Source organism: Candoia aspera, chromosome 2, assembly GCF_035149785.1.
Source record: "Candoia aspera isolate rCanAsp1 chromosome 2, rCanAsp1.hap2, whole genome shotgun sequence".
NCBI classification, from domain to species: Eukaryota; Metazoa; Chordata; class Lepidosauria; order Squamata; family Boidae; genus Candoia; species Candoia aspera.
The window spans coordinates 11,411,548-11,428,190 of NC_086154.1; the positions used below are offsets into that span (position 1 = coordinate 11,411,548).

The following is a 16,643-nucleotide window of genomic DNA, read 5'->3' on the forward strand; positions in this document are numbered from 1 at the left end:
CCACTGGGGTTGTGTTTAGGAGCAAGTAGAAGAAAGGTTATTTTGCTTAGCAATTCGTATTTTACCTAACCATCAGACTTTGTTCATTTCTCATGACTGGCAGAGCAACAGCCAGGCCTTGGCTAATCTGCTGGAATGACTCAACTCCTCTTTTATTTGCAGGAATTCCTCTGATCCTCTGCCACCACTCTACTATCTTGCTTGCTTGGTCTCACTATCTTGATTGCTGCTTGGATGTTGTTTCTCCACTCTGCAGTCAATTGAACATCTTGTTGACCCAAGCTTAAATCCTTGCAAGCCACAGTTCCAAGCCACTAGTCCATATTGATCCCCAGCGTGAATGAAAGAAAGGTGGTGTGGGGAGAAGTAAAAGGTTTGGTTTGACTTGATGGCCTGGTTCACACATCATGCTAAAACAGTGTTTTTCAAACTTGGCAGCTTTCAGATGTGTGGACTTCAACTCCCAGAATTCCCTCAGCCAGCTGGCTGAGGGAATTCTGGGAGTTGAAGTCCATACATCTTAAAGTTGCCAAGTTTGAAAAAGACTGCTAAAAATGTTAAGAGGACTTGAGTTTTCATGGCAACAGATCATCAACAAACCATAGTCAGGCTTCATATGACACACTGAGTTGCAAACTAACCAACTTCATTTAAGCTTAGCACATCCTACACCCCAACATAGCACCAAGCCAGCTTTTAAATAACTATTTGTTAAATAAGCCAGAACTGACTCTCTTCATATGTCACACTAAGCCATACACCATCAACTGGAATAAGTCAAACTGTGGTTTGAATTAAACTTGAACATGTGATGAATGCCTACCCAAGTTTCCAAGCAGACTCACACAAGAAGCTTATGGATATCTGATTCATTACTGGACAGCGTGCAAGTTCAAGAGCAAAGCTGAGAATGGCAAAAGCGTGGGTCTTTCAGACATTTAAAGTCCCTCCCCCCAGAGTCAGAAAGAGTCCACTCCCTGCAGCCTGCAGGTGTTCCTAACGGTTCCTGCCAGTCTTCGGGAAAGTGTCCTTGAACAGGCAAGATAACCCAAACCGACATTCCAAAGCCTCTACATCAGTGCCTGGTACAAAAAACAAGAGCAGCCCCCTCTCGAACAGTAACACGTGTCAGCACCAGCATGGCATGGGGACTGGTTACGATGTTCACAGGAACATTGGAACAGAAACCATGACAGAACATACCTTACTGGAGGGATTTTGAAACTATGGTTTATGGCTTTATGTGCTGAGCCAACCAATCCAGTGATGGTTTGTTCAATGAACCACAATTAAACAAGTCACATTTGAGGAAAATGTGCTCAGCTGGCCTTGGTGTGCAGCAGAAGCTGGCACCTTTGAGTTGGACTACGGCTCCCATCATCTGCAGCCACCTGGTGTCATGACCTCGTTGCAAGGCACAAAGAGCCTCACAACGTGGATCATGATCATTAAGGAAAAGGGGAAGGAGATAATCAAACCAGGGATTAACACAAGCACCCAAAGGCACCCACACCCATGGACCCATAAGCAACTGAAAAGAAAGACGTCAGAGGAATGAAGATAAGATGCACATGGTGCCCCGGAGGACACAACCGTCACAGGGAGACAAAGAAGACACCGGGGAAAATGCCCAGGCAGCCATCAAGGGTCCCATCAAGAGGGATCGAGGCATTGAGGGGTGGGGAAGCCCGGGGCAACACAGGAGGGTATAAAAGGGGCACCCCCACACTACCTACCCCGTTCCCGTTTTTTGTTCTGTCAGCTATCATTCCAATAAACCAGAAATCCTTAATACCCATTAAGTGAGTCTGTGTCTTATTGCGAAGCGAGGCTGGCCCTGACATAAAAACGGGAACCCCAAAAAATTTTTTTCCACCTGGTACCTATCCAACAAGCTTGTGAGGGACCCAGCCAGGCATGGAGAACCAGGAACCGAGGAGGCGCAACCCTTCGGCGCCCGGCGACGAAGCCCCGCTCTCGCAGGGCGGGATGCAGCTGAGGTCCGGGCGATGCAACGCCCCGGTAAGTATGGGACCCAGCTGGGGGGAAGCGGTGGGGGAGGGACCCACCCCGGTGCCCCGGAGCCCGCGAGGCACCGGGGGCGAGACGAGGGGACCCTCTCCAGGCCCGCAGGCAACCCCGGTGGAAGCGCGAGGCGAACCGCCACCCTGGGCGCCCGAAGGCGAGGGCGCGCCTGGCACCGCGGAGGGAACGAGGGACGATCCGTCCTCCACCACAGCCAACGGCGAGGGTGAGCGGAGCGGCGAACACCTCGGCGGGAAGCCGGGGACGGCGGAGAGGCTCGACGCGCTGGAGGAAGGGATGCAGGCGGTGCGGCTGATGCTCCAACAGCTGACGGCGGCGCAGGGACTCCACAGCGGAGGCGGCGCAGAGGCACCCCCGGACGAACGGCGGCGGGGCGAGCGGGGCGGCGGTGATGGCGGAACCCGGCCCAAGGAGCCCACCCGATGATCGGAGGCGCACCGGGACGAGAGACGGGGCGGAGACCCAGTGGACGGCGGCGACTACGGCGGAACCCGACCCCAGGAGGCCACCCACCGATCGGAAGCACGCCCGGACGTGAGACAGCGGGACAACCTCGGCGGCGGCGGCGCCCGGTCCCAGGAACCCACCCCACGACGGGAGACGCGCCAGGCTGAGAGGTGGAGGGATGACCCGGCGGGCGGCGACGGCGGAGCCTGGATCCAGGAGCCCGACCGAGGGAGGACACCCCGCCCTCCCCCCCGAGCGACGGGACGACGACCTTGCGAGGAGACCCAGAGAGAGGCATCAATGCCGCAAGAGAACTGGAGACAACCCGACCCGCAGCAGCTCCCGCAGAGCCCGAGGCACGAAGTAGAGGGCGCCAGGAGCCAGACCAGGACACCTGCCAAGGACTTTGGCATAAAGTTTGACGGGGACCCCTCTGAACTCTCCTTTTTTTTGACTAACGTGAGGTACTACCTCGAAGAATGGGGTCCCTGCTTCAGAACTGAATGGGGCAAAATCAATGCCCTGGCCATAAAACTAAAAGGGCGGGCCGCCGATTGGTACGTCCAATTGTGCCAATCAGGTGCCCGGGCGCTGCGGGACAGCACAGAATTCCTGCAGGTGCTGGAACGGCACTTCAGGGACCCCCTGGAGCAAGAAAAGGCAAAAAGGGCGCTAGAGACACTCAGACAAAGTCCGCGCTCCGTGGCAGAGTATGCCATGGAGTTCCAAGCCCTAGCCGGAAAAGTGGACACTTGGTCTCAATCGACACTGATTGAGAAGCTCAAACATGGACTCAACTTAAACATCCTCCAGTGGGCACTCGGCCGCGACAACCCCAGCTCCCTCACGGGTTGGATCCAGCTGGCAGCAGAAGCGGAGAACGCTCACGACACGTTCCTCCATGCAAGGAGGGAAACGCAGCAGATGGAGACAGCGAGATCCCCACGCACCAGCGCAAGGCAGGTGAGGGCGAGACCCCAACCCTGGAAGGAGGAACGGGACAGACGCTTTGCAAAAGGGCAATGCTTCACGTGCGGCAGGGAAGATCACAAAGCAGCCGCATGCCCCAAAACGACACCCAGAGAGAGCCCGAGGAAGGCACAAACAGCACCAACCCCAGCGCCAAGAAAGCGACCAGCGGCGAAGGGGGAGTACCGATGCAGACACGTCCCCTACAGTTCAGAGGAGGAGGAAAGCAACCCCGATGAGCCAACGGGAAACGACAACCACCTGGCCTAAGGGGCGCCGAAGGACAGGTGGAGGACACTGACAGGCGCTACGACAAAGGGGTGAGTGAGGAATGCCCCACCCTCTACGTCCGCATTACCCTCACCCATCGAAATAAAACCGAAAAGGTCTGGGCACTCATTGATTCGGGTTGCTCCAAAAGCCTGATGCACCCTGACCTGGCAGCCGCACTCAACCTCCGCTGCTATCCACTTCAGCACCACCTGGTGTTCTCGCAGCTCGATGGATCTGCAGCGGGAGGGGGCCCGGTCACCCAATACACCGGAGAAACCGCGCTACGGCTCGGCAGCCACGAGGAAAAATTGGCTTTCATCGTGGCACCGGTGGGGCAACCCCGACTCATACTGGGGATCCCATGGCTCGTGCAGCAAAACCCAGTCATCAACTGGAGAACCAGAGAGATTAAGTTTGCTGACGGGCGTTACCAAGCACCTTCAGGGAACAGGGTTCCCCGAGCAGCCATGGGGGGGGCGACGACGACTGGGGAACACAGAGAGACAGCACTGCCAGAGGGACTGCCAACCAAATACGGGATTTCGCCGTTTTCAGCGAGAAAGAGGCGGACAAACTCCCCCCCCACAGAAAGACGGACTGCACCATTGAACTGGTCCCGGGGGTACCCCTACCCAAACCAAAAATATATGCTATGACCCAGCGAGAGCTAGCAGCATTAAGGGACTTCATAGATAAAAACTTGGCGAGAGGTTTTATCGAGCCAGCAAACTCTCCAGTGGGAGCGCCAGTCCTCTTTCGCGAGAAAAAGGACGGGTCATTGCGGCTCTGTACAGACTACCGCGGATTAAACGCAGCGAGCATTTCAAATAAATACCCCTTACCCTTAATAAAGGACATTTTGTCCCACCTGGTAAAGGGTAAGGTATTCTCCAAACTGGACATAAGGGAAGCCTACTACCGCATACGGATACGGGAGGGGGATGAGTGGAAGACTGCTTTCAACTGCCCATTGGGGGTGTTTCAATATAAAGTACTCCCATTCGGACTGGCAGGAGCACCGGGGGTATTCATGCAGTTAACTAATGAGGTCCTGCGTGACCACCTTTTTAAGGGGGTTTTGGTTTACCTCGATGATGTATTGATCTACACAGAAACAGAATGTGAGCACGAACGCTTGGTAAAAGAAGTGCTCAAGAAACTTCGCAAGGCAGAGCTGTTCGTTAAGCTCTCCAAGTGCGAGTTTCATAAAAAACAAATTGACTACCTAGGGTATAGGATTTCAGCAAAAGGGATAGAAATGGACCCCAGCAAGGTCCAAGCCATCCTGGCGTGGGAACGCCCACGCACGAGGAGACAACTGCAAAGCCTCCTTGGATTCACTAATTTCTACAGGGGGTTCACGCCCCGGATGGCAGAGACTATTTTGCCCCTAACTAACCTGCTAAAGACTAAGGGCTTGGGGGACACGCGCAAATCGAGAAACCCGGGGGCGCTACTGAATTGGACAGCTGACTGTCAAACGGCATTCGAGAGACTGAAAACCCTCTTCACAGCTGAGCCAGTGCTACAACACCCCGACCCCACCAAGCCTTTTGTGGTGCAGGCAGATGCCTCCGACTTTTCCATCGGAGCCATCCTGCTTCAAAAGGACTCTGACAACAACCTAAAGCCCTGCGCCTACCTTTCCCACAAATTCTCCGAAACGGAGCGGAGATGGCATGTATGGGAAAAGGAGGCGTTTGCAGTAAAGACAGCCTTAGAAACATGGCGGCACCTGCTGGAGGGGGCCTCCTGCCCCTTCGAGGTCTGGATGAACCACAAGAACCTGGAGGCACTCAGCACGCCAAAACGGCTCAGCCCGAAGCAGGTGCGATGGGCTCAGTTTTTCAGCCGGTTCAATTTCACGCTGAAATTCATACCGGGCAAGAAAAACTTCTTGGCAGACGCCCTTTCCCGACGACCACAGGACGACATGCAAGCCTCCGACATCGTGGGGACAGTATGGACCGAGAAACAGCTCGGCTGCCCAGCTGTCACGCGTAGCCAGACAAGGAATCAGCGCACGCCAGCACGAACGGCGGGGAGCGATCGGAGCCGGCGCTCAATTTCACCGAACTGGCAACAAAGACTCACACAAGCACTACAGCAAGATACATGGTTGCAAAATAACCAACAACATGTATCTTTCAAAGACAACATCGCCTGGAAAGAGAAAGCCTTGTACGTGCCCGAATCACTGCGGGGGGAGATCTTACATAGAGCGCACGATGACAAATCTGCAGGGCATTTTGGGTTTGTAAAAACCCTCCACCTAACAAGGAGGCAATTTTGGTGGCCAAACCTCAGAAAGGACGTAAAAGACTACGTGGCCAACTGCCCCATATGTGCCACCACCAAATGGAAAGGAGGGAAACCCCACAGGCTGCTACAGCCGGTAGCCAGCCCCTCCCGCCCATGGGAAGAAATTTCCATGGATTTCATTGTGGACCTCCCACCCAGCCAAAGAAAAACTGTGATATGGGTGGTAAAAGACTATTTCTCGAAACAGGCACACTTCATCCCGTGCGCAACTATCCCCTCCGCACAACAGCTGGCACGTTTGTTCCTAACACACATATACAGGATCCACGGCGACCCCTACAGGTTGGTGACCGACAGAGGAACACAATTCACGTCAAAGTTTTGGCGGGAATTTTTAAAACTAATCGGAACCAAGCAAGCACTGTCCACTGCGTGGCATCCACACACGGACGGATCCACAGAGATCCTAAACTCAACACTTGAGCAGTTTCTGAGGGCATTCATAAATTATCAACAGGACAACTGGGTAGACCTACTACCTTTTGCAGAGGTGGCCTATAATAACGCGGTACACCAGAGCACTGGCCACACCCCATTTAAGGTGGTCTACGGAAGGGACTTTGTACCGATACCAGAATTGCCGCAACCTGAAACCCTGCCCTGCTCACCAGACGATTGGGCGGCACAGCTGGCAACAACCTGGCCAATCATCCAAACGGCCCTAGCAGACGCACAAACCACGTACAAAAAATATGCGGACAACCACAGGGCGGAGGCACCGAACTACAAAGTGGGAGATAGGGTCTACCTCTCCACTAAGTTCATAAAGACCTCGCAACCCTCAAAGAAATTGGCACCGAAATTCATTGGACCTTTTAAAATCATACAGGTAATCAACCCAGTTACTTTCAAACTGGAACTGCCTTACAATTTGAGACGGGTCCACCCAGTGTTTCACTGTGCACTACTGAAGCCAACGAGCACATCCAAATGGCATACGGAAGAACCTCCACCCCCACCCATAATGATAGACAACCAACAACATTTTGAAGTAAAAGAAATACTGGACTCAAGAAAGCAAAGAGGAACACTACAATACCTCATGAAATGGAAACATTTCTCACACCCAGAGTGGGTCCAGGCATGACACGTCATGGCTAGACAACTAACAAGACAGTTCCATGAGGCATACCCGGAGAAACCAGCACCATAAGAACATCTTTGGGGGGGCAGCATGTCATGACCTCGTTGCAAGGCACAAAGAGCCTCACAACGTGGATCATGATCATTAAGGAAAAGAGGAAGGAGATAATCAAACCAGGGATTAACACAAGCACCCAAAGGCACCCACACCCATGGACCCATAAGCAACTGAAAAGAAAGACGTCAGAGGAATGAAGATAAGATGCACATGGTGCCCCGGAGGACACAACCGTCGCAGGGAGACAAAGAAGACACCGGGGAAAACGCCCAGGCAGCCATCAAGGGTCCCATCAAGAGGGATCGAGGCATTGAGGGGTGGGGAAGCCCGGGGCAACACAGGAGGGTATAAAAGGGGCACCCCCACACTACCTACCCCGTTCCCGTTTTTCGTTCTGTCAGCTATCATTCCAATAAACCAGAAATCCTTAATACCCATTAAGTGAGTCTGTGTCTTATTGCGAAGCGAGGCTGGCCCTGACACCTGGGATAGTGGGAGCTTTATACAATTCCATCAGAAGAATTCACTGGGTGGCCAGGAAGCTAAATGTTGCTTTCTCTTTAGCTGGAAATCTTCCAAGATTATCTGACTCACACAGTGGCTCCCCACTAGTGTTGTCCCTGAGATTAATTGCAAAATCTCTTGCAGCCTTGGTCAGAGCTGAAGCAAGCACCAGGCAGGACAGACGTGGTCCAGAGATGTCCTCTGGAAACCGACTCCTTCTTTGGCTATCATGGATGGGGGTTCTGATAGCAGTGAGCCATCAAGAACCAAGGTGGGTAGTCCCGCAGAGCTACCAATTTATCTTCCTAAATTATAACTCTCATCAGCAAGTTGCTGTTTTAGCACAGGGAAGACTATTCAAGCACATGAAGCCCTTAGTGTCTTTGCACAATCTTGTTGAGTAATCCTTTACCTGTTGGATTTCTGGGTTAAATTCTCAGGGGCACAGCAGTAAAAAGAAGGGCAACCCTTCTTTTATTTAAAGCTACCTGGGTGCTGTGAGTTAACACATTCAGCTGCTGCTTTCTGTTTTCACTTTATTGTGTTTGATTTTGTGGGGGGGGACTGCCCTTAGAAAGCAAGTCCTAACTACCTGAAATAAAGGTGTTTTGTCCTCCCTTTAAAATACAGTTTCAACATTTAACTGAATTTTATTGCCTTATTATTATTATTATTATTATTATTATTATTTTATGCACCAATGTTCATGGCTTCTGCCGTATTTTTTGCATGGCAGGAAGCATGGTGATGTGTTGTTGTCACAATGTGGGCAGCTATATTAGACTTTTAGAATTAAAACAATGAAAAAAGCATTAGAATGTTGCTGTGTATGTTTAGATATTGAAAATGAAATAAACAATTCCTTAAAAAAAAAACTTTGTTGGTACTACTCACTTTAATATGTTTACTATTTGTATTTCTAGTTAGATTCAGTAGGGGATGTGGAACACTGTACTGTACATTTTGTTCAATTTAATTCGATGTAGAAATAAACCTCTTTCAATTCAAAGGAATTCACGCTGAATTAAATCTGGGTAGGATCTCAATGTAGCTAATTTTTTTTTAAACTGAACACTTAATGCCCTTTTATAAAAAGGTAAATTGCATTGTACCTTGAATGATGTATTTCCAAGCCATGTGTCCTGGAATTGTGGTGCCAGACTATGTTTTGGAGATAGTTTTTTGGATACCACTTTCGGCCCTACTTGTTGGATGTGCAGTACATTACTGACGGAATAGGATGAGACATCAACATACAAACCATAATATGATTGCTTGCTTGCATCAAAGCAGTTGTGTCTCCACAATATAGTAAACCTTGAGCCATAGCTTAGAAACCATGATTATCTACGTATAGTACTCAAGGCCAATAGCAGGACAGCCCGGTCAGTACAAGCCACGGTGATGTCATGCGTGTCATGATGTCATGACCGTGTGATTTGCTCCCCCATCTACGGAGGTGGTCCGCAGTATATGCCAGGCTAAAATGTATTAATTTGTAGCCCAGGATGTTGTATGCCTCCAGCCTGATTTATAATTTGGTGTGTGGTGCAACCCTCCTCCAAGTGGGTTACATGAAGAAGTCATGTTGTATGAATGCAGTCATTATGGTTTGATGTTGGCTCAGTCACCATGGTTTGCATAGTTTATGACTGAGCTGAGTGGTGATTGCAGCACTGGGTCAAGATAGTGGCCACAAAGAGGTGACTGAAGTCCCACCCCCTCGGTACATGCTTTGTGACCTTTGGTTGTAGCTGCCATCTGGACTTCTTTGACCCCCTCCCCACAGATACCCCAGCTGAACCCAAGAATGTGTGACTTCTGTTGGTGTGGAAGCTACACCAGATTGCTTTCTGACTGCTGTGCTCCAACAGGGAGCAGGACCTGTTTGTGAAGGAGAATTTTAGAGCTTAAAAAGTAAAATGGAAGCTTAAAAAGAACACTTTTGCTCCTTCAAACACCTCTGATGCCTGAGGGCTCAACGTTTTGGTCCCTCTAGCTGCTGATGGGATTTGTGCAGCGCCATGTACTTTTATTCTCCTGGTTTACTCTAGTGGGTTAATGTAGTCACCATCGCATTGCACACACCACCAGTGCAAACCACCATTTATGGTTCAACATGTGAACCCCGCCAGTTGTCACCTTTTCAGTAAATGAAGGTTAAACAAACCCCACCTCACCTGTTACACAAACTTTGCCAAGGACTGGGTTCACATACTGCACTATACCATAATGGGGCTGGTTTGTTTGGCTTATGAATCAGCCAGTGTGCTTTGTCAGCCGTGATCTCTGGCTGAATTATATTCTGAGTACCCAGGGTACATATCTTAAAGACACCAAGGTTCAGAAACATTGGTTTATGGGATTGCATAAATGAGGCTCGTGATAAATAAGGGCTGTGCTGGAAGAGCTGCCGCTTACTATTAATTAAGTCACGTAGGCAGGAAGATAGATATACATAGCCAGGGTGGGTCTGGTGAGGAGGGTGCTGGACTACAAGTGGGAGACCATCTTGTCCCCCTTCAGCCACAGAAGCTCCATGAGGGATCCTGGGTCCATCCCACCCTGTCAGCCCCAGAACCAGGGTGAGATGGAGAGGAATGTGTTGGGACAGGAGTAGGAAGACCCAGGACCTTGTTTAATGTCATAGAAGATTTTTAAAAAACATAAATAAAACCACAGTAAGCAACAACATCTTGGCTAGTTCCCACAGCCCAAGATGCAATCCATCTAAGGCAGCACAGGGTTTGTGGAAAACCAGAAGCCTTCACTCCTTTTCGGGGAGGGGGTCTGCAACTGACAAGGCCTGTGTTTTCCTTCCCCTTTACTCACAGCATTCCTTCTTGGCGGGCACACTTTGGGTGGACAGATTCTACTTGGAGTCCCCAAGTAGCAAGGATCTGGGCCCTAAAGTTCAAAAAGTAGATCCTTAAAGTCTGAAAATCTTCAAAAGCGATCAGCAAGGCCTTAAATTGGGCTTTGATATGGGAATTTTATGGATATATGGTTTAATCCTTATCTAATCCAATGTATAAAGTAGAGTTCAAGCAATTTTGAAAAGTCCAGAATGGCTATTGGCCCAAAGGACTTTGAAGTTAGGGGGAAAAAAAAATCAGAAACTGTACATTTCAGCCAACATCAATATTGTGAAATCGTGGAAATCACACTTTCCCACCCCTGAAATCTTTTTCTTGTTTTTTGAGAATGGAAAGTCCATAAATTCAACCAACACACAGCATTTGGTAGATTGCAACCCTATCCTGGGGGGTGGGGGGAACCCACCTGATTTTACGTACATACATACGTACATATATACTTTGTGCCCTGCTAGATCAGATTAAATGTCTACCTCAGCCCTCCCCAAACTGTACTCTACAGCTGTGTTGGATTACAACTCCCATCTTCCCCTGTTAGGCCAAGCAGAGATCAATCAAATAAAAAAAAACTTAATCTGACATCCTGTTGGAACACAGTCCAACCACACTCAATATTAACAAATAAAAATTATGCGAAAGCAACCAGCTTAGTATGCACCATAATATATTTCTTATCATGTAAAAATCACAGCCCTATAGCTATAAGAGAATGGGGGGCAGGGGGCGGGGAGAAGAGACTTCCATAATCAGGGGGTAATAACAGGACAAATGCTGGAGAATGTAATGGATGACCAGACAGTGATAATTCTATGATTTTTTAGAGAGACTGTGTTCTGAGGCATCTACCCAAAAGTTTTGGCAGATGTCAAATTGCTGACTGGCTAGCAAAAATATGGAGCTTGTCCCTCAAATCCAGGGTCAGAGGATTGCAAAGGACCGCCAATTATTAAAAAAAGATTTAGGGAAGATTTTGGAAATGCCAGCCAGAAATGGTAGCTAGAAATGATAATCAAAGAAAAAACTAAGCCTAGAGGAAAAAAACTAAAAACTTGCTAAAAAAATCCATATATATAAAATTTTATTAAGAATTTTGAGTGTAATAGTAAAATCTAATACAAACTAAAGAAAGAGAAGAGAAAGAAATGATAAAAAGTGCAAGGAAAAAAGAGAAGAAAGAAAAAGAATATAATAAAGAGAAAATAAATATTTAAAGAAGTGACTTCCAACTTTCATCACAAGTATAAACAAGTTAGTGACCCTTCACCCTTTCAAAAAGCCTTAGACCAGTGTTTCTCAACCTTGACAACTTTAAGATGTGTGTACTTTAGCTCCCAGAAGTACCCAGCCAGCCTTGCTAGTCCACACATCTTGAAGTTGCCAAGATTGAGAAAGACTGCCTTAGACTAACTTCTTTATCAAAGGTTGTTGGTAAACATTGCAGCATTTTTATTTATTTGATTTATTTATCAAATTTTGTCACCGCCCATCTCCCCCCAGAGTGGGACTCTGGGTGGTTTACAATAAAGCTAAAAAAAGATTACAGTAAAAACAAGATATTACAGAAGTATAAATATAAAGTATAAAATAGCACCCAAGATGGCAATTAGAAGTTCTGATTCAGATTCATGAATACATGGCAACCGCTTTAAGGCACTAGCCATCCCCAGTTTATGAACTGCTTTCTTGTAAGCAAAAGAAAACATAAAGGGTAGGAATTAATGGGCAAGTTTCTCAGTAGAGCAAAGTAAGAAGTGGGGTTTCTTGAAGAACTGTTTTGGGACTGGTGCCTTAATAAATGTTCTTGACTTAAGGATAAGATGATGCTTATCACACTGAATAATTATAATTATTCTGGATAAAACCCAGATGCAATGGTAAAGAGCTCACCTGTACACAAAAGCCACTGCGTAAGAATTTGATGCCCTTTAAAAAGTAAAGGGACAAAAAGCATGCAAATACTATCCCAAATCCAGGAGAAGCTTGGTCAATCCTGGTCAAAATCACTTGGCATCATTGCAGTGCCCACGGCACCCACCCGTTCTCCAGAAATGTTAAGTGTGGCCCTCAGTGGCACTGAAAGGTTGCCCCCCACACACATCTGCCCTAAGGGAACTCCGGGTTCTCAACCACTCCCAGGAGGTATCCAGGATGCTCACCAAGTTACCCGCCATACGCCTGCCCAGTGTGAATGTCAGCTACATGTTTGTGGGTTACAGACAGAGTCCACACTTTGTGCTAAGCCATAATGTAGTTTACAGGTAGTCCTCAACTTACGACCACAGTCAGGATTGGAATTTCAATCATAAGTCATTGAGGTCATGAGTTGAGTCACCGTGTGACTGGATCCAATTTTACGACCATTTTTACAGTGGTCATTAAGCAAAGCCAGCTTCCCCAACTGGCGGAAAAGGTAGCAAATTACAATCACATGACCATAGGACACTGCAACTGGTCATAAATGCAAGCTGGTGGCCAAGCACCCGAATTGCAGTCATGTGACTGGGGTTGGTGCAACAGTCATAAGTGCAAATATAGGTTGCAAAGCACTTTCTGAGGCCGTTGTAACTTTGAACTGTTGTTAAATGAATGGCTGTAAATTGAGGACTATCTGAGATTTGGCTTCTGTGGTCTTGTTTTCCAATATCCAGGTGTTGTTTTTTTTGTCTTTTGCTGAGCTTGCAAAAGCTAAGCCTTGAAGGTGGTGGCGGCCCTCACTATGAGAGATCTTCCTGCTTTTCCTCATTCTTCAGGTTGCTGATGGTTTCCCCCAGCGTGGTGACAGTGGGAGCAGATGTGCGGATTGTGCTTCAGGTTGAAGGTGCTCCACTGGGGCTCCATGGCTTTGTCTTCTTCCGGAATGAACTAAATGGGATGAAATGTTCTTCTGAAGTACCATTCAGCCTTCAGTCTTCTGAGTCCAAGCATTTTGTGCAAGACGTGACCTTGAAGGTAAGAGTGAAAACTGGGAAGTTGCACATCCACCCCTAGGAGATAAAAGGAATGGATTCACTCATCCTGCTAGGCCTTTACTGGATGTGTTTGGTGGTGGCTTGGTGTAACTTTCCTCAGCCTGGGTGCCCTCCTCAGGATGTGTGAGCTTTGACTCCTAGAGCTTTTCTGAATGACCTTGCTGCAAATTCTAGAACAGTGTTTCTCAACCTGGCAACTTGAAGACATGTGGACTTCAACTCCCAGAATCCCCCAGCTGGCTAGAGAATTCTGGGAACTGAAGTCCACACGTCTTCAAGTTGCCAAGGTTGAGAAACACTGTTCTAGAAGTTAAAGTCCACACATCTGGAGGGCACTTGGGCTGGGGAAAGCTGACCCAACATGTTTGGTGAACCCAGATCTGTCTCGTCTTGTAAAGGCAAGATTTCGGTGAAGAATTTCTACTTTTTACTTAAAGACTACTGATGTAAGGGAGATCTCTGGGGCTGGGAAGGAAACAGGAGCGAATGGATATTCCAGAGTTGTTTGGGAAAAGTTAGCCCCCACGTTCTGGGGAAAAGAGGTTCAAACAGCCTTCGGAGGCGGTGCCTTAATTAATGCACTAATAAATTAATGCTAGAATTTGGGCTTCTTGAGGCTCCAAGGTTCTGCATATGAACTTATGTTCTTGACACTGAACCGAACTAATGAGACTTTGGGAATCTTTCTTTCTGCGTTTTACTCTGCTGTTCAGGGTGCGACAGCTGGTCTCTTAAGGGCTGTAGGTTGGTGGAATGACATCACTGAAACAAGTGAAAATGCAATGTTTGATCTGTTTTCTTCTCTGATTTTTTGGTACTTCGAGGGAAACAGTTAAGGAATATATTGATCTCTCCAATCAGAGGCATAATGCATGTATTTTGCTTCCTATTTCTGGATGTACAGCTGGGGGGGGGGGGCCTCTGGGACCACAAAGGTCTGAGAGTCTGCCTGTGGCCTGAAGGTATAGCTTAGTGCAATGTCTGAATTCTGCTTTTGTGGCTTATTTAACAAAACCAGGCTAAGACAAGACATGGCTTAGTTTGATATATGAACCCATCGAATCCTCAAGTTCACATGCCCCATTTCTTTCCTCTTCACTTCCTGGTTTGGGATAAACTACAGCTTGCTTGATGTTTGCGAGCCACAGTTTTCCTCAAGCCAGGATTAAAAATTAGCAGCGGAGTCTCCGCATCTTGAAGTGAGGACCTTCCTGGACTTCTAAAAACACTGGCTTGATAAGAGTTAAGCCAGTGCTCTTAAGAAGGCCTGTGAAATAATGGGCTTATGCCTGCAAGTCACCAATGAGGAATGGGACCGTGATCTGCTGTTGTTTTCCGGATCTGATGCTGACAGGTCAAAATATCAGTACCAGCCTGAGTTGCCAAACAGAACCTGAAGGGGGAAGTTGATGGGAATCAAGGATATTGTGCATGTGGGGAGAAAGCTGGGGAGCATGAAAAAGGGAAATGCTGCCCTGAAATAGCTTGAAGTGCCAGTAAATGGGTAATAAAAATGGACATAACGATCACGGTTCGGTGATAAAGAAGAAGTTCTGCTTTCCACGCAAATGCTAACAACCATTTACAGAGATACCATGCATCTCTCTGAACGCTTTTATTGTCTAACATTATCTGTATGCAGTAGATGAGGATGATTACACGGCCGTTTACCTCTCTTCCCGGGACGCTAGGAGGATCTGTAAAGGGATTTTCCCACTGAATTCTGGCAAAAACATCTGTGAGGTCCTTTAGGGTGAACCAAACAGGTTTTGCTGCTAAGCAGGAATTGGGCTCTCCTCACTCTGAGCCTAAAACTTTATTCACTGTTCAGATGGATGTCTAAACTTTTAAAAATTCAGAAACGGAGACCCTTAGCTTTGAACACTGATGGTGTATAATGTACTCAGTTGCAACTCGTGATCTCCTATTAGCAGCAGCTGGGGAAGAGATCTTAAAGATGTTTCTTCTGTTGACAAAGGCTCAGACAAGCTTGGAGCATCCCATTTTAAAAAAGATTTGGGGAACCTCCCCACCCAGGATCTGCACAGCTCCCAGGTCAGCTGCCCAGCCATTGGATCCCACAATATCTTCTCCTTTCAGCAGAAGGGCCCATTTTTTTCTGGCTGATCTGCAGTTCAAGGGGTAATATGTTCAGTCCGGTTTTCTAGTAAAAATACTGGAGCTCAGAGGAGTTAGGGATGGGCTGCTATCCCATTGGTGAGAACTTGGTCTCGGCCTATCCCTTAGCACAGGCCCACAACTAGGTTCTTTGTCACCCGGGGCAAACACGGATTCCGTGCCCATTTTGGTGCCCACCCAGCACTCATTTTGGCACCTCCCCAGCGTGGTGCCCAGGGCACATGCCCCACTTGCCCCCTCCCCCCCCAGTTGTGGCTGTGCCTTAGCGCCTGGCCTCTCCACCTTGCCCCCTGGAGGAGTTAAGTGCCATGAATTTCTCCACTGTTTTAATATGCTGGGTGAAGAAATGGCATTTTGGCAATAAGGTGTTGTAGTGGCAGAGCTGAGTCCTTAGGTTGAAGGGCCTCTGGTCTACAGACTCTGGTCTCTTCTTGCTGTCTTGGTGTAGCTCTTTGATAGTTAACTGTAATGGTATGTGGGAAAGGCCTTGGGAGATGGGACAAAGAGAAGCTGCCAAGGGAACAGTCAGATTAGAGAGGGCACAGCCCACAGCTGGATAGTGGGCAGGGCAAGAGGCTCAGAAGGGACCTCCCTAGCTTCTCAGGCTGTACAAGAGACGGGGCGGGGGGCAGAATTGTATTTTCACACTTGCAAGGTTCGGTCAATGCAGCTTTACAATAAAGTAGAATTAGCTCATCTGGTCGTGTTTCCTGTCTGGTTTGCCCCGGAGGCCAACGGCAGAATCTTGCAAGTCTGAAAGTACAATTCTCCCCCTTCCCCCCCGTCTCCTGCTATTACTTTGATATAAAGAGTGCCGTGTTGTATTTAAAAAAGCAAAATTTACTGAACTTGTACAGAGAGCATAAATACCAGAAACAATCAAGTATTAACTAGCAGTTACAGAAAATAAAATAAACTTAGTGCAATTGTTTACCAACTTTTTTCTGTTCCTCTAAA

The 16,643-nt window shown here is 48.1% G+C and overlaps 1 protein-coding gene across 1 annotated transcript in view; it reads left to right on the top strand.

Annotated features, from left to right (window-relative positions):
• The first annotated feature begins 7,838 nt into the window (after positions 1 to 7,838).
• Positions 7,839 to 16,643, top strand: part of LOC134492050 (complement C4-like) — a 76,709-nt gene continuing 67,904 nt past the window's right edge. Inside the window, exons 1-2 of the mRNA XM_063296167.1 lie at positions 7,839 to 7,973; positions 13,329 to 13,527. Of these exons, the coding sequence (XP_063152237.1) occupies positions 7,897 to 7,973; positions 13,329 to 13,527 (276 nt within the window). The 5' untranslated portion in view covers positions 7,839 to 7,896. The remainder of the gene's footprint in view (positions 7,974 to 13,328; positions 13,528 to 16,643) is intronic.